The 18,956-nt window shown below is 36.9% G+C and overlaps 1 protein-coding gene across 31 annotated transcripts in view; it reads left to right on the top strand.

The window, feature by feature from the left end:
* ABI3BP (ABI family member 3 binding protein) overlaps window positions 1–18,956 on the top strand; it is a 245,497-nt gene that overhangs the window by 156,732 nt on the left and 69,809 nt on the right. For 14 of the 31 annotated variants that reach the window (XM_079766383.1, XM_079766388.1, XM_079766365.1 and 11 more), the window contains 9 exons: window positions 1,026–1,109; window positions 1,790–1,849; window positions 2,628–2,711; window positions 4,353–4,409; window positions 9,970–10,044; window positions 11,748–11,804; window positions 12,474–12,548; window positions 12,999–13,046; window positions 16,138–16,212. In XM_079766383.1, the coding sequence (XP_079622509.1) occupies window positions 1,026–1,109; window positions 1,790–1,849; window positions 2,628–2,711; window positions 4,353–4,409; window positions 9,970–10,044; window positions 11,748–11,804; window positions 12,474–12,548; window positions 12,999–13,046; window positions 16,138–16,212 (615 nt within the window). The remainder of the gene's footprint in view (window positions 1–1,025; window positions 1,110–1,789; window positions 1,850–2,627; window positions 2,712–4,352; window positions 4,410–9,969; window positions 10,045–11,747; window positions 11,805–12,473; window positions 12,549–12,998; window positions 13,047–16,137; window positions 16,213–18,956) is intronic. The other 17 variants (XM_079766378.1, XM_079766376.1, XM_079766375.1 and 14 more) reach the window with 9 other exon arrangements.

The following is an 18,956-nucleotide window of genomic DNA, read 5'->3' as shown; positions in this document are numbered from 1 at the left end:
TGCTTCATGTGACAATAGTGTCATCCTTCATGGTCATTCATTTACATTCGTCTTAAAATTATGAAAACTGTTTTTAATTGAATTTATTGGGGGTGAAATTGGTTAATAAAATTATATAGGTTTCAGGTATACAATTCTACACTACATCATCTGTACATTGTAATGTGTGTTTACCACCCCAAATCAAGTCTCCTTCCATCACGATTTATCCCTCCTTTACCCTCTTTTACCTACCCCCACTCATCTCCCTCCTTCTGGGAATCATCATACTGTTTGTCTGTGTCCATAAGTCTTTTTAGAAGGATGAAAAGATTAAGCAAATTTATGAAAACTGTTAAAACAAATTACCTATTGTTTTTAATAGAACCAGTCATACATGAACCACATTAGAACATTTATTTGCCATATAACCTACTTGAAGTTGTGTCATGTCAGTCTTTGTTTTATTTAAGCAGTGTTTGTAGTAAAACTGATTTTCAAACATATCATGGCTCCCCTACCTCTTATCTAGACAGAAAAAGCCATTAACAGCCATCATCGGGCCAAGAGGACCCATTATTGCATGTCTACATTTCTAACTTTTTTTCTATTTGCATAGAATTGAGTTGTTTTGTTTCTATTTAATAGTTGTTTTGTTTCTATTTAATGTCCTTATTTTAATAGTTATGTAAACATGTGCCCAAAATTGAAAGATTAAATTATAAATCTCAGACTTAGTATGACCTTTATTATCCATTAAAATTTAGGGACAGTTCTTAACCTTTTTGTTGCCCAATCAAGTTGTCTTATGAGACTTTGATTATAATTACTAATCTTTACTTATTTAATTTTAAAGTATTTTTGTTTTCAAATAATTTTCTATGATAAAAGGAGATATAAAAGGAGTATATATGACAAAAATCTCAAAGTAAAAAGGCAAATATCTAACAAGTTGTGGAACATCTAGAGCCATGTTTTGACCTCTAATATCATCTAGAACCATCGATAATGTAGTTATGTAGTAACCCAAGAATTTCTTCCTTCAGTTTCCAAACCATCACAACGGAAGGGCCGTCCATGTCTCAGACCAAAAACCACACCAGGTCCTGAAACACCTGAGTCCAAACCAGGTAAACACATATTCCTGGTTTAGAGTCCCAGCAGCCTAATGCAGCAGGATCTCAGGAGGAATGTGTGGAGCAGGGAAAGGTAGATTAAGAGAGAGTGGGGCCTTGAAATCACCATAGTCCATGGATGAGGAGGAAGATGGAGAGGAACAAAATCAGAAAGGGCGGATAAAAATAGAGACTCACCAAAAGAAAAAGTCTAACCACAATACTAGTCTAGAGAATGCCTGACTTCAGGGTGGTAGTCAAAGATTTTCTGGATCTAGATCAGTCCATGGACTTTCATGGTGGTGTTCCTTGGGCACCTGATAGAGCTGTGGAGATTTGACTCGGTAGACAGAAAACTCTTCTTTGCGCACCAAGGCCTGCTCTGTCTTTGCTTAGAATAGAGGGATTCACTATTGGATTCATCATGCAGCGGCCTCAGTGTCTTTCCAAAGATAAGTTCTTAGCAATACCCACACATCCCACTTCGGCTTATTAGTTAGATAATCGAAGAAGGGGGGATAAGAAAATGAGTACCTGACTTAGGTATAACCAAATTTAAAAAAAAAAAATTAACAGTTTTTAGAAGATGCTATATAGTTCTAGAAACTATATTAGTAAGATTCACGTTGAATCAAATGTTGCATTTTCTTTCATTTAAAACAATCATTTGGTTTAGTTTTAATGCTTTTGGTCAGTTTCTACTACAGACTTTGAACCAGTCACGTTCAGAACTGAGGCTTGGGTGACAACACAAGGTAATAACACATGGTGATCCTCCCTGAATGCTTTCCTTCCCATTGTCAGACTCATTCCATCAACGTCGTAGCTACAGGTTCTTTTGCTTCTTAAAGCTGCATTGTCGTTCTTTCTTGTTCCTCTTTTATATTCTTCATCATAAAAGTATTGAAGATTTTGATTCTTACAACAAGTTATTTCTTGTTTCTCAGAGAGCCATGCATGAACCTAACTCAGGTCATCTGTTATACATATAATCATCTGAAATTGTTTTATCATTTTGTGTGGGTTTTTTCACCAATGTTTTGTTAAAGCTGGGTTTAAAAGCAATTATTTTGACTCTAACAACTATTATGGTGTCCAGGAGTTTCTTTGTGGATCTAAAGATCTACTTTTTTTGAACTATGTGATATTTATTCTTTGATAGACATTTTAGTTGATTACGTGGTCTTATTTAGTAAAATGTCAAAGTTTGTGTTTGGGTATCACCACCACAATAATATTTTAGCAGTGATTCTGACCCTTTTTATTCAGCAGAAAAGTCGTAAAAATGATCCTTCACTTCTTGAGTTAATAACAATTTTATAGTATATGACTTATTTCCAATGAACTTCCAATTGTAAAAGAAATACTATTATTTTAATAGGGGTGAAATTTTTAAATTAAAAAGTTACAAAGACACATTTCCTAAAGTATAAGGAAATCTAATAAGTTTTAGGAAATTGAGAGCCATGCATCATGCTATCCATAACTTCTGAACTATAGACTCCATAGTAACTGAAGGTTTTCTTTCTTCAGCTCCTAAGCCATCAAAACGGACCCGTCGTCCACATCCCAAACCTAAAACCACACCAACTACTGAGGCACCTCAAACCAAATTGGGTAAATGTGGGTTTCTGGTTAAGGGGCTGGGTCCTAGCAGCTTTGGGGAGCCTCGGGTTGAAGCCCATGGTGGGAGTGATAGCCCATGTGAGCCCTCTGTGGGTGAAGGCACAAGATGATCTACTGCTCCCACTGTTGAGTTAACAAAGGAAATCATGGTTGGGGGAGACCTGTGTGGCAGCTGAATTCCTTGTGCTTCCTGCAAAAATATCTTCTCTTTTAATAGATATTTTATTTACTTTTTCATATTGCATTATATTCTTCTATTAAAGACAAAATGTCTTAAATAGAACCAAGCGTTTTTAATTCAAGAACCAAACATTAAGTGCCTTTCATCCCCCTAGGGTCACATTAACAGCTGTGAGGATATCACAACAGTAGGCAGCTTGTTTTTACTTCTCATCTGTGATACAGTCAAAGTCAAAACCTACCCCATATGAAACATTCTAAGATTGAACCAAGGCAGTGTGTCTGTGCAAATCTAGCTTGTTCTTTTTGCAGAGGCTGTAAACATCTATGAGCAAAGAGAGAGAGAAGTTTGTGAAGGACAGGAGTAAGGAGTTAGAAACAAGTTGGGTCTTAAAATCATGAAAATGAACAGGCAGAATAAAGGGGGTACAGAGGCCAACCAGAGGCACAGGCTTCTGGAAAAGGGGGGTCCTGCTTCTAAATGGTGATGATAGTGCTGTGTTTGGAAGGGTCCATAAGAGTAGTACAAGAAAAATCCTTGAAGTTATGACTCAGAAGTTTGGATCTGACCCTACAAGTATCATAGGATACCACATTTTTGTGATCAGAGAGGTGCTCTATTGGGCAATGTTCCTTATCCTGATTTGTTGAGTGCCTAAACTGAGGTTTCCAAATTTCAGTTTTCAATGAAATGAACATAGTTCACTTTGTTTATTCTTTATTCTTCTTTCAAATGTAAGCGCAATTTATTATATGATTCTTTAGACATGCTATTTTCTTAAAGCTCCCACAGATATGCCAACAAGTGCCAGAATAGTTACCTAAATATATCTATATATATAAAAGCCTAAGCGACCATTCAACCATTTGACCACCAGGGGGCAGACACTCAACACACAGGCATGGAAACATGGAACAGACTGATGAATCTCAGAGGGAAGGGGAGAGGAGGAGGGGGAGAAGAGATTAACCAAAGATCTTATATGCACGGATTTGTGCACCGGTGGGGTCCCTTGGCCTGGCCTGCCAGAATTGGGCCAAAACCGGTAGTCTGGCACCCCCTGAGGGGTCCCAGATTGCAAGAGGGCACAGGCCAGGCCGAGGGACCCCACTAGTGCTTGAATTCATGCACTGGGCCTCCAGTATTTAATAAAATGTTTAAACACGTTTCTAAGAGCAGTCTTCTATAATAGTTGGAATTAGGTACTTACAAGTGTCATGTTGACTTTATTGAGATACTTAATCAGATTTGCGTTAGGCTATGACTGACTGTCTCATAAAAGAACAATTACTTGGCTATAGGGTGGCCGAGCTTTTAAATAACAAGTATCTAATTTCAGAAAAAAAACCAACAACATTTAAAACTGCTGTACACCTCTTAAAACAATATTATATTTGTAAGATTTAATTTGCTGACTTTCACAAGTGTTTATTTCATTGCTTTTTGATTAGTCCCCATTACAGATCTTGAGCCTGGTACTCCTAGAACTGAAGCTCCAGAAATCGTAGGTAATGAGAATGTGTGTCCTTCAATTAGTGCTTTTCCTACTCATTGTCATATCATTGTAGTAACAGGTTCTCCTTCATCTTAAAACCATCTCAACATCTTCTGTTGTTAATCCATTACAGTCTTCATCTTGAAATTATGCTAAGCTCTATGTCAAGCTATCTGTTGAATTTAAGAGAACTGTGCATAAACTAATTTCAGGACATTAAACTGCCATGTATCGTCTCAACATTGTGTCACATGATCATGTGCATTTGTTTCAATAGCATTGACTCTTTTAAGCTTCATTTCAAGCATGAATTTCCATCCATTCCTTACTTACTCTGCTTATGTCACATCGATTGTGGAAATACCTTATTTCTTTGCTCATATTACTTTTTATTATATTTTATTGTATTAGTATCTGTGTGATTATACCGGTGGGTATATTATTTCAATGAATAATATTTTTAGTTAATTGTTAAGATTTATAAATGTGTAAAGTCTTTTTTTTTATTATTTTATTTTTTATTTATTTTTTTTTAATTTCTTTATTGATTAAGGTGTCACATATTTGTCCTCATCCCCCCATTCCCATCCCACACCCCTCCCCTTGGATGCCCCAACCCTCTGTTGAACTTAAGCATTGGTTAGGCTCATATGCATGCACACAAGACCTTTGGTTGATCTCTCCCCCCTCCCCCCACCCTCCCCTATCCTCCCTCTGAGGCCCGATAGTCCGATCGATGCCTCCTTGTTTCTGGTTCTGTTCTTGTTCATCAGTCTATGTTGTTCATCATTTCCCCTAGATGAGCGAAATCATGTGTCACTATAGATATACTTATAAGAATTGAATGTGCGACGAGCAATAATAGTTATGCTGACAGGCAAATGAATCAGTCTGTAGTGAGTTTCTTTCTGGACCAACAGTTCTTTTGAGACCCAATATCAATGTCCACCGGTTCCCTATGAGTACATGTCGGCACTGACCCCTCAGTTCTGGATGGTGGACAAATGGTGGTAATGCAGGTTCGACTCCTTCTGGTTTGGTCTCGGCTGGACCCAGGGGCACTGCTTCACCCGGATCCAGGGGCCCACGGCCTCACCTGGACCCGGGGCCAGGCTCACCCGGATCCAGGGGCCCGCGGCCTCGCCCGGACCCGGGGCCCAGGGCTCACCCGGCTCCAGGGGCCCGCGGCCTCGCCCGGACCCGGGGCCCAGGGCTCACCCGGCTCCAGGGGCCCGCGGCCTCGCCCGGACCCGGGGCCCAGGGCTCACCCGGCTCCAGGGGCCCGCGGCCTCGCCCGGACCCGGGGCCCAGGGCTCACCCGGCTCCAGGGGCCCGCGGCCTCGCCCGGACCCGGGGCCCAGGGCTCACCCGGCTCCAGGGGCCCGCGGCCTCGCCCGGACCCGGGGCCCAGGGCTCACCCGGCTCCAGGGGCCCGCGGCCTCGCCCGGACCCGGGGAATGTGTAAAGTCTTGAAAGTTTAAATGACAGGCTTATGTGATAGAATAGACTGACTCTTCTGAGGGTTTAAAAATGTTTCTTAACTTATTGAATCAAGGACCACTTTAAAATTTTGACGATCACAGTCCATTTAGTATGCATTGATCCTTATGTTTGCAAACATATGAACTCATTATTTTACTGTGGTTATTTAAATACTAGACAAAAATAGTAGGCATTTATGTCAACTTATACAGAGGGCAAGTAGACTGATGAAGGCTTTTCCCAGTAGAGTTAGAAAAGCATATATTATACAAATGTGCAAAAAATCTTGTCCGGGAGAGTCTTTCATATTAGCAAGAGTTGTATAATCAAACATCTTGTTAAACATAGTATTTAGTAGAGTACAATGCTATGTCTAAGGAAAAAGATGGGTACTTGGCCATTTGGTTAAACCTGCAAAGAACAAGCATCTCTTTTCTCTGAGTTCTGAAGTTTAAAAATTGACCTCTGAAATTAGTCATCACATGAATTTTTAAAATTTCTTTGGCTTATTCTATTATTTTTTGGCCAGTTCTTCCCACAGTCCATAAATCTGTTATTTTTACATTAAGTAATGATGTTCTGTGTTTCTTATCAACTTTTTCTGCCCATGGTCAACCCATTCCATCATCATCATAATCAAATTGTCATCAGCTTCAAAGGACTGTCTTGTCATCCTCTACTGTCTTTCGACTTTATTTTTCTTCTTCTTACAAGTATTGCAGATTCGCCCTAGCTGGTTTGGCTCAGTAGATAGAGTGTTGGCCTGTGGACCAAAGGGTCCAGGGTTCAATTCCAGTCAAGGGCACGTACCTCAGTTGCAGACTCCTCCCTGACCCAGGGCCTGCCTGGTCAGGGCTCATGCTGGTGGCAAATGATCGATCGATGTGTTTCTTTTACATCGATGCTTCTCTCTGTCTTTCCCTCTCTCTTCCACTCTCCCTAAAAATCAATGGAAATATATCCTCTGGCAAGGATTAACAACAACAACAAAAAGTATTGCAGACTCTTAAAAGAAGTTACCTATTTTTAAAAGCTATTCATGGACCTAGATTAGAATGTTTGTGTTATTTGAATTTTTGTCATGTACTTTTGTCTAAACAGTGCTCACATATAAAGCTAAGTTTCAAATGCAGTGGGTAATGTCTGTATCTTTTCTAGACTAAACTAAACATGAACATAACAATTGCTATAGTGCCATGGATTCCTTGGCATATTTAAATTTCTTGGTGTGAATTTAAGACCACACAACCTACAGTTTGGCTATAGTCTTTACCTTTTTTCGAAGTTAAGACTCCTCACTCCTTGACTTAATTTTATGTATTTTATCTCTCAAGACTCTTCAGTAATTAAAAGAAATTAACAAAATAGGAGAAAATATTTTAATCTTAAAAGTTATATACCTTAATTTCAAGGAAATATAACTTATTTTAGAAAATCAAGAGCCTCATTTCCAAACCACCTTCACTAGAGTAATCCAAACTTTCTTCCTTCAGTTCCTAAAACATCACAATGATCTCATCTTCCACATCCCAAACAGATTTTCCAAAGCAAGCTTTCATATTAATTAAGAGTCAGAAAAATCAAACACCTTGGAAAACCTCATGTTGACCATAATAAGATGTTTAACTGAGTTCAAGAGATGTGACTACCTTCTGCAATGAATTATTCCTAGCTACAGTTTGACCAAAACTTTAAAAAGAAACTATTTATTTCTTGTCAATTCAAAAGTTTAAAAAAATTGTTTGTCATTTGAAACTAATGTTTTGAAAGAAAAATTAAGACTTTCTATGTGTGTTTAAACTTTCTCATTTTCATGTTGTTGCTTTTGGTTAGTTCCCACTACAGGCTTTGAACATGTTATTCATAGTTCTGAGGCTCCAGGAACATTAGGTAACAATTTTTATGACCTCATTAAATATATTCTTGCTCATTAAAACCTATTCCATCACTGTCACAGCCAGAGTTGCTCTTGCTTTCTTAGACTACTATTGTCATCCCATTTCATACTTCATCATGTAAGTAAGCAGGATTCTTAATCCCAGTATTACCTATTGTTTTTAACAAATGTCCTTGGATCCAGCTGAGGACATCTGGTATGAAACCCCCTTTAAAATGTTATTATATGATTCAGTGAAGAGTCTGAAGATCAAATTGCTCTCCTTCTATTTGGTATTTAAATCTATAAAACAATGTCATCTAAGTAACATGAACTTTCTCTGAACAACTTTACTTTCTAAAAGGTCTGTTTGATATTCTCATTACTCTCTTCCTATTTTAAGGAATGAGGATTCCTTGTTGTATTAAATTATCAAAAAATGTTGCTTCCTGGAAGTGCCAATTCTAATAAATATAAATTACAAACTCTGCAACCTTTGATGAATTTGGCTACTTCTTATTCTCCACCCCAGTTTAGCAATTGTTCTTAATCTAAGTAGAAATTTCTCTGAGTATCTAATTATGCATGTTAATATTTATTCCTTTAATCAATATATTTTATATATTACATTGGACTCTAAAGGACCCTCAGTGATGATAAGGAACAAATTCTATTAGTATAGTAAATTTTTTCAAACTTCTGAAATAAACTCAAGAAACTCTAATATGTTTTAGAAAACATAGGTCCTATGTATAATGTTGGTGGTTGTTTCTAGACCTTCAGACACTGTAGTAACCCAAGATCTTCTTTCTTTAATTTTAAAGCAATGGAGTGGGGGGAACCCTCCTCCCAAACTTGAATCTTCCTGAAGCTTCTCCATTGAAAGCAAGAAAATCTATGGTTTCTGGCTTAAAGAGTCCTTCCAGCGCATTGCAGTCAGGCCCCAGGAGTGACCAATATGTGTCTTGCTAACTTGCACTTCTCACCTCTATGTCTTCTAAATAGGAAGGTGCAAATAATGGTTAGCATGTCTACAACTGCAGGGTTGACCAGAAGGCTCATGGTTGGGAGATCTATGTAGTAGCCAAATTCATCTCATGCCCTGCATAAGGATTGTCTCTGACAAAAGATCTTGTTCAATTTTCTTACTATTCCATTTCATTCATCTCTTTTTAAAAAGTGCTGCTTCTTTGATTTATGTAAACAAACATTTTCTTGGCCTGTGTGCTCTCAGCACCATATTAGCAGTTGAGTGGGGTGCGGTGGGGAGCTGAACAGAGATGCAGATCAAAATAAGAGTATGTTTTACCTTTTGAACAGATGATAATATAGTTATGAGGAAAAAACTGTTCTCGAGTTTTTCTTAGATATAAGACAATTTGCGTATACAAAGCAGCTTGTTTAATTGAGTGGTGAAAATATGCAGAGGAAATATTTAAAGGAGTCAAGAATCTATGTTAGAAAATAGTTGGACTTTGAAATAACTTTAGGGTTTGAATTAGCAGATGGAAGGAAAGGAACAGCAAAAATAAAACAAAAAGTCTCACCCCCTACTGAGGGGACCCAAGAGGGCAGTCAAACTGAAACATAGAACAAAACACTCTTAGGTGATACTGAGCATTTTGTTAATGATACTATCATGAAATCAGCTGTAGGAAGCTCTTAAAAGCCCTTGTGGGAATTCAGATTCAGATGTAATAATTAACGATAATCTGATTTTTTCAAATAAGCTCTTCCTTTTTTGAAGGATGCTTTAGATCAGGGGTCAGCAAAAATTCTTATGTGAAGAATTAGTGAATATTTTAGACTTTGCAGGCCATTCAGTCTCTGTCACAACTACTCGATTTTGCAATTTAGCCTGAAGGCAACCAAAGCCAATATGTAAATGATATGTAAATATGCTTTGAATCATCTTAGTTTGTGGATTTGTCTTTGTTCCCATAAAACGATATTTGAATTTCATACTACTTTTACATGTTAGGAAATACTGCTGTTCTTTTAAATATTTTCCATCATTTAACAATGTAGAAAACATTCTTAGCTCACAGGCCAAGCAGAGGAGGGCCATAGTTTGCCAGTTTCTGCTTTCAATATGCATGAGCTCTCCATCACCCTGCTATTTTGAGGGTCTATGCATTTCAGTTCATTGCTATCCTTGTCTAAAACCTATGAAATAAATTATACATAATTGACAACTTAGATCCTCTTCTTTCAGCTCCTACTGATCTTCAAACTCTTATTTGGAGACCAGTGACATCACCAAGCCTAGAAATGACACAAAGTCAACCTGGTAAATAGATTGTTTTATTTATCTGGAAACTAGAGGCCCGGTGCACGAAATTCGTGCACGGAGGGGGGTTGTCCCTAGCCAGCCTGTACCCTCTCCAATATGGGAACCCTTGAGGGATGTCCGACTGCCCGTTTAGGCCCGATCCCACCGGGTTTCATTCTAAGAGATCTTCAATATAAAGTGTTATGCACCCTGCATGCTTTGTTGAATTACTTGTAAAATGTCAAGCTAACCAATTTGTGTGGCCTACTTAGTATTTGCATTTATAGCAGACTGCCTTTCTGATTCATATTTGACAGTCATGGAAGAGCGCGGTAAAACGCTTAAGAGAAGGGAGAAATGCAGATGCTTCTCCCCTTCCCCCTTTTTTACAATGTTGTAAATTTTTTTTTTTTAATTTCAGATAGGAAAGGAGAGGGAGAGAGAGATAGAAACATCAATGATGAGAGAGAATCACTGATGGACTGCCTCCTGCACACCCCGCACTGGGGATCGAGCCCCAACACTGGCATGTGCCCTTGACTGGAATTGAACCTGGGACCCTTCAGTCTGCAGGCTGATGCTCTAGCCACTGAGCCAAGCCGGCTAGGGCTAAAATTTTATATACACTGAGTGGCCAGATTATTATGATCTCTGAACGTGTGTGTGTGTGTGTGTGTGTGTGTGTGTGTGTGTGTATTAGAGACCCGGTGCATGAATTTGTGCAAGGGTGGGGTCCGGCCAGCCTGGCCAGCGGGAGGGGACATGGCGGTTGGCTGGCCTGCCTGCTGGTCGAACTCCTGGTCAAGGGGACAATTTACTTATTAGCCTTTTATTATATAGGATACTGTGAGCTTCAAGGGATTAGCTTCAAGGGATTAGCTTCAAGGGTTGTATTTCCAAATATAAAAAAAGACACAAAAGAATGCACATTTAACAACTCTCTCTACATATTGTATAATGCTCTTTCCATGATTGTATATTGGTATTAACTTGGTACTGCATTATGTTTATGTCAATTATGTTACTCAACAGTATAGAAAAACTTACCTTTATTTCACTGTTTGCTCTGTTTCATTTTAGATAATAATCATGTATCTGATTAAGTAATCCACAAAACCACTTAAAAGAACTGATTTTATTCCTTATCCTTATTTTTCACTGACAGCTATGAATTTGTGGTACAGTTTAGCTGTAAGCTCCATTCTGTTCTGCCACGTGAAAAGAATGCTAGTTCAATTGTGACTGTCAAAGGAAGGAGGAAGCTCTCCCTTCAGAAAAGATAAAAAACTTTACTCATACAATATAAACCTGAAATCATTGCCTTCAAAATTGAAAACTAAATTTTTAAAACATCCTTAGCAATGCTGTTGTTACACCTTAACATTTATCTTGAAACATTGGATCTTATTTTTTATAGCATAGGATAGTAACCTTATTCATCTCCTTTGTGCATCTTTTAATTAGCTAATGGCATTTGAGTACTCATGTTGGCAGTACAAGGTATGGTTTTTATTGGTAACCTACAACATTTATACAATTGTGAGTTCAATTCCGTTATCAGAGCTTCTTTTGGTGTTAATAATAATATATTATCATATCGGCTAGCATGGAGCAGTTAAAGGTACAAGGCACTTTTCTGAATAGTTTGTATTCATCCATTCAATGTTCACAACAACCCATAGTGATTAATTGTATCATCCTGTGTTGTTGTTTTTTACCAGTTCCTGAAGTCCTGGAATCTGTTACATTTAGCACTGAGTCATCCGAGGGAGCTATAGGTAAAAATGTTTCCTAAGTCAGGTCTATGTGCTTTCTCCATCTCATTGTGGACGTCCTCTTTGAATGCCCTCATGCTTTGTGACATTTAAAACTCCTCATATCTTGTCTGTGCTCATCCAGTGAATCTTGAAAGTCAAACATTATATAGAGAACATTGTGCTACTGTCTGTTATACTGCTATGCAAGTTTCACAATTTCCTAATTTAGTTCTCTCTCAGTCTGAATGCAAATTTTACACTTTTATGTTCTGATCACTCTTTCAATATAAATATGCACATGCTATTTTTCATTTTAATATCATTTGTAGTATTTATCTTCATGCTTCCCAAGGACTCATTCTATGTCTTTTTTCACTAGAATTCTTTTTTTAAAATGTAAGGAAGTGAAACAAGCTGCTTTGCTCCAGGTAGAAATTGCTATAGTTAGCGTGTGTGTGTGTGTGTGTGTGTGTGTGTGTGTGTGTGTGTGTGTGTGTGTCTGTGTTCCCATGTTACCTTTATTTCCGGCTTTCATTGTGCCATCTTAAATTGTAGTCATCTTCATAAATCACCCCAGTGTTATTCTCACAAATGTACCTCATAATCTTTGTTTTCACATTAAACAATATTCCATTACAGAGTGCTATGGGCTGCCCACCACTAACCAGACATTCCCTGTTTCCTCCCTAGCATCAGCCGAGACACATTATGTATATCCCACTTCCAAAGCACCACTCAGGCCAGAGGAGCCAAAGACTGAAGGTGGTAAAGGTTTTCATGCTTTGATTCATTTAATTCAACCAAATTTAGTTCGTGTATATGATGGCCATGGAACATGGAAGTTCAAGCTGCTGTACTTGTTCTTCAGTTGAATAGATTTGAAGAGCTTTCAAACTTCTTGGATTCTTAACATGATAATTGGCTCTCTGAATACAGAAATAGATTTCAGTTTCTCTGTAGTATCTAAATATTGAGGCATAATAACAATTGACAACCAGTTAATAACAGTTAAAACATAAATATTAGTAGGAGGATTAGTTTTATAGAATTTCCACTCTTGGTTCTGTTTTTTCTTGTCTAAGCTCATTGTCCTATCTGTAAAAATATGATGCAAAATCTTAAGAGAATGAGGTGTGTTGGTATTAAAGAAAAATAGTTCACTATAGCTGAACGTCTGACAATTTTTAAAATTGTTCTCCTTTTTTTTTGATACAGTTGTGGAATCTATTACAAATGTGTCTGAACCACCTGAGACCACGTTAGGTAATGACATACCTAAGCAGCTTTTGTCCTCATTGCCACCATCATCTGAGAACCTCAGGTTCTCTCTCATTGTGAATTCATGTTGCAACATCATTTCTTGGTTCTTCTCTTTATAACCATTGTCCAAGAAGTCTCTTTGTTCATTCAGTTTTGTATCAAGACCTGGTCTCTTTCTCTACTTAAGTCAGCGAAACTATCAAATCTAAAGCATCTTTCTCCTAACATTGCATATTCTGCCAGCTTGATGTTGTGTTGAATATTTCAGATAATATATTTTGTATAATGATCCAATCATACTTTCTACTCTGGCAACACATTTCCCATTAACACTCATTCCATCATGTTCATTTGCATGTTTGATGTTTTCTCCGTTATTTAAGTGAAAGTCAATGCTTCTTGGATTGGCTTAGCTTTACTTTTTTTATTACTTTGTTGTTTCCTTTATGGTTACTACTGAATATAGCTTTCTAGCATTGTTGAGGAGGTACGAGGGTGAAGGGAAAATTTAAAAAATAAAGACATTACCTACTTTGAAACTATTTTTATAACCTGTCATCTCTAAGCATTTTTTTAAACTACGGCATTAGGAAGAAAGAGGAATGCTATTTTTGTTGCAGAGTTGCAGTTTCCTTTCTTTAAAAAGAAAGTCTACTTGTTACCATCATTTCTGTCATCTGTACTCAAGGTGTGTGAAGCACCATGGTAACCTCCGTTATTCTCCTTTAATGAGCATAGAAGCATCAACTCTGCCTTCCCAAACTGTAACCCTACTCAGCCCAAGTGATCCTCAGACTGGACTGGGTAAACACATTATTTTGTACTTCAGGTAGAAGGTGAGTGTTTGCAGAACATAAGAATGGAAAGACAGTAAGGGCACATCTTGACATTGGAAGCCCCACCTTAATCACTCAGCTCACCGTAGTCGCTGCCCCTCTTCTCTTCTATCCATCACTTGTAGGCGTCACGTGTTGTGAATAGTCTTTAGGATATGGCTGGCTGAAAAACACCTCTCAGCTGCTGTCAAATGTTTAACATGGGAAACAGTAACGTTTCTGGGGAAGACCATTTATATTCCATTTAAATATAAATAGATATCCTAAGTTTAAGTACTTGATCATCTTGACTGGTTTTACAAGTCCTGTGGTCAGGTATTAACAGAAACAAGTTTCACTGTTCAATCCAGATAAAAGGTATTACTGGCCTGTCACCTTGTCATTATCTGGTCCTTTACTTCTTTTCACTCCTTCCTGCAGTGGTTTGGCCATTTCACTGCATGCAAGTAAGAGAAAGTGCAACCAAAACAGTGACTATGAAAAATCATAAAAGGTTTACTTGATGGTGGAGTTGGAAATTAAGGAAAACAAGTCATGAACATGGATAACTAAATAGGCTTCTGATTATAAGGAAAAGCCCTCTCAATATTTATCGACTCTCTTGGAATAGGAGTTTATTACAAATAAGTCCAAACTTGTGTTTTGATTGCCATCGGACTTTTTATATGGCTCTATTTCCAAAGATAGAGCTATTTATTTTACTCATTGTTCATGGAAACATCCTATTAAATATTGCCTGTTAACCTCTACAGTTTATTACCAAAATTCTGCATTGACTACATGAACTGAATCTGTGTCAGTTATCTCAAGCTTTTTGAAGTTTATTGTTTTTAATAGCTGTGATAATATTATTGAAATGCTTAAATGTGAATACTATTGGTGATTCTTATCTCTTTCAGAATCATTTTTGTGGCATTGCCTCATGATATGCCTTTACCTGCAAACTGTTTTTCCTATTCCCTGGAGGAAGCAAATAGCCTGTCAGGAACCTCAGCAAGGAAGGAAGTTGGGAGTCAGGAAATCATAAAGCTGAAAGAAACTCTAGAATCAGAGAATCTTAGAATTGAAAGGGCTCTTTAAAAATTCTGTACCTTCGCATGCATATTAGCATAACCAATGAACACAGACACTGTGGCTGTGGGTCAATTGGGGGAAAAGGAGACTTATGTAAAACTTTAGACAATAAAAAAAATAATAAATAAATAAATACTCTGTACCTTTTGATGGAGATCCTGCGGCTGTCACCCAGTGGTTAGCAAACGGAGCTCTAACACTCCAGGTTGCAGGATCCTAAACCAGTGTGACCTCCAACATATCCTGGTGTTTATCTCCCTACAGGCAAGAAGATTCCACTGAAGCCATTGCATGCCTTGCGTATTTTGACTTAGTGTCCTGAGGAAGTCTCTCCAGACTCTAGAAACGTCTTCTAGTATCTAATAGTTCTTATTTTCAGCAATCTTTTTGTAAGGCACCTGGAACTCCCTGACCTTGGAAAACATTTTGCTTATTCTTACCCTTCTTATACCAGATACACTTTAGTCCAACTAAATGAGATGTTTCCACAAACTGCAACCTTGCACTTGATAATTCCTTTTCCCCAGCAGCATATACTTTTCATTTTCTTGGTGAAGAAATAATTGGTTTTTATACCGAGTGTCCTAGAACTCCTTTGGGAATTGCCCAGCGAAGGAATACCTTTCTTCAGTAATCTTTTGTTTTAATTTCTGTTCAATTTCTCTTCCTCAGTATGACCAATAAAAATTATTGTCTTTAATAAGATTAATTTTTCCATCAGCACTTGCTACTGAAATACATTCATTTTTTCTAGGTATATTTGGAATGTGACATGCTAATCTTTTTTTAGAAGAAATTGTATCTATTTGCACTCAAAATATGTATTATACTGGGATAATCTGATAAAATGGTATAAACTTGTAAGGATGAATACTTGTTATTATGAAATATATTTTAACCTGTTTAAAAGGTACTTAAAGTAGATGCTTCTAGAATTCTAACAGTTTCATTTGCCAGCTGAATATCTTGGATATCATTTAATGTTCCTTCTTGTTTTGTTTTCTGTTATAACAAGAAATTATCTTCCTATACTTCGCAGCTGTTTGGAAGATTTAATTGCATGAATTGCTGTGTATCTACCTCATCAGTCACTCGACAAACATATCTGAGAGCCTAGAGGCTGTTAAATAACTGTGATTCTTGCAAGAGCTCAAGAGCTCCAAGCCTTATGTCCTTTCTTTTAGCTCCCAAGCAGACAGCGCGCACTCCTCCCAAAGCACGAACATCTCCACATCCAAGAGTCCCTCAGACACAGCCAGGTAAATACATATTTTACATTCTATGTAAATGAAAAGTTTGAGGTTAGTGAAAACTTTGATGTTAGTGAAGTTGTTCTGCTGAATTATCGTGAATTGGGTTTTTTAACCCTTGTAAAACAAGTCTTCCATTGAAACCTGATAAATATTTACATTTACTTTTATACTAAAAAGTATATTATTGGAATAAGTTATTCCAGAAAGCTACTCTAGTATTATATTATTTTGAGTGGGGGTTGGAGAAGAATGGAATTTCTTAAGAGTAACCTGTCTACTCTCTCTGCCTTTTCCAGCTTGAGAATCCCTAATGCTTCCATGGTCCTTGAATGGGCCTCCTCGTGCCAATCACCTAATTTTTTTTAGTTTTCAGTAGATTTTATTTAGCATTAATGTCATGAAGAATAAACATATATGTCCTCTACTATAACATAACAATTATTATATTGCTTTGGTTGTTTTGCTGTAAAATTTTGATAAGGACCCAAATAAGATTCATTATAAACCATTTTTTATTCTGTTCAAGAAACTCTCATTTGAATGTTTAACTCTAACCCTAACTTCTTAACCAACTCTTCTCTAATTTCTCCAACTACCTCAGCCAATCTCCATGTTGGAATACCATAAACTTGACATGCCTCAAAGAAAGCTTATTGTTTTTCCGCCTTTCAGTTACATCTGTGACAGGTTCTCAGCACTTTATATCTGATTCTTACCTCTCTTTCTCATCCGGCCTCTGTAGCTCATCTCTTGCTAAGTATGGGACATTCTAGCATTGGTGCCTACTCCACGCATCTACCCAGTCATGCCTAGTCTATTGTCATCGATCTACTGATCTCCTGTGTCTCTTCTCTCCTAATTTCAAATATGTCACCCCTTCATGCTGAAGTGATTGTTTAATTCATTTAATCAGTCATTCAACAAATATTTATTGCATTCTGACCATGTGCCAGGCAATGCACTAAACACTAGGAATGTGAAACAAAATTGAATCCTTCTGTGGTCAAGGAAGTTACAGTCTAGGCCAGTCACCTAAATTTAAATTTATCACTTATACATGGTCTGCTTCCAAAAAATGGGAAAGAAAAACATTAGCAGGTAGCAGTTCTGAATTCCCACCACAAATCCTTTAATCATAGCTCAGTATCCCTATTGAAAAAAAAAATCTATATATTTGGGCGTGGACTTTAATGTCTGATTCTAAGAGAAATTTTACCTGTTATTTTTTTTCTTTAAAAGGAAATTCCTTAAAAGTAGATTCTATGTTCACATCTAGCTCATTTAAATCTGCTTTAATGTATTTTAAAATGTGTATTACTTAATTACTAAAACTTTGATATGAAAATTATATGGGTATGATACATAAGTATATGAGGGTAACAAGACAACAATCTCCTGATAGAATGAGAAACTTAAAATAATAACAATAAATACATGTGTAACATTAATATATAAGAAATACTGGGGGGAAAAAAGAAATACTGGGGAAAAGAATTAATGATTAATGAATAGAATATGAATAAAAAACAAAACAAGTAGATTAAATTTATGGATAGGAAACTAAAATCTAACTTTAAAAATAAATCAGTTCAAATTACATGAGGATTCTCTCAACTTTTTATTTGAATATAAAGCATAGACCAAAAGTAGCAGAGAAAGGAGAAATGGAAATAAATAAGAAAGCATGAAAGTTTAATGAATGTTGAAAAATAAGAGGAGAGATGAAAAATAAGAGCTTGGAGTTAAGACATTGGGAATATAAATTCCTGGTTAGTAAAATAAAAAAATAAAATAAAGGAGATATGAAGTAACAATGAAGACATTCATAATTTTCTTTTTGAGCTGTACTCTCTACATATAGAAATATGGAATAATAAATTATCAGCTTACTCTAAATTTCCATTATTATACTATATTCAAAGTTTCAAATTTGTTTGATTTAGACCATTAGCCAAGCTTCCTCCACAGGATATGCAGCTTCAGAACGATAGGTTCATACGCTCAATGCATTACACTCTTTAAATCTGAGACCCTTGAGTGGCTGCCAAACAAGCAAGAGAGCCTCCTGATTCTGTCCCAACTTAGGCAACTAACTCCCAGTCCATCAGCATCTCCCATGGAAGCTAGCTGCAATCAAATACGTCTGGCTTTCTGGTGATACTTAATGCAAGGGAACAATTTGTAAAATTGATCAGGAAAAACAAAATACATTCTAATTATTCCTCTTAAAAGAGGATGACATTGGGATCTCTCTTACCCAAGAGAACATGATCTTACCTAGTAGATCCCAGTAATATCCTGGGTTTTATAGTCTTTCAAGAATGCTTATGTATGTATTCGTATGTATTACTAAATATTTCAAAGATAGATATTCAAATTCTAGTACTTCCCCTCTAACCCTTGGCTAGCTCTTTATGGACTTCAAAAGGCTTTGGGGTGGGAGAATGTCCTGCTCACATGTATTATAGCAAATGCAAATTACTATTATTGGGCTGTAAGGGTATCATCTGACAATAGTGTATACACAATGTGTTCACCCACCACTTTTTTAGGATGAAATTCTTTAACTGGACATGCCATCTTTCTTCTTATTTATACTTGAATTATGTTTCTAAATTAGGTAACAAATTTGAAATCTATATTTGCCATTGAAGGCAAAGTGGGATAAAAATTTTGGAACAAATCATGAAGAATATTTTGTCATTAAATAAAGATTTGATTTTTGAATTTCTATATTCATAAGTAATACT

This window comes from Cnephaeus nilssonii (genome assembly GCF_951640355.1).
Source record: "Cnephaeus nilssonii genome assembly, chromosome: 3".
NCBI classification, from domain to species: Eukaryota; Metazoa; Chordata; class Mammalia; order Chiroptera; family Vespertilionidae; genus Cnephaeus; species Cnephaeus nilssonii.
The sequence above is the reverse complement of the archived record's forward strand: the minus strand, read 5'-3'. Positions and strand labels throughout refer to the sequence as shown.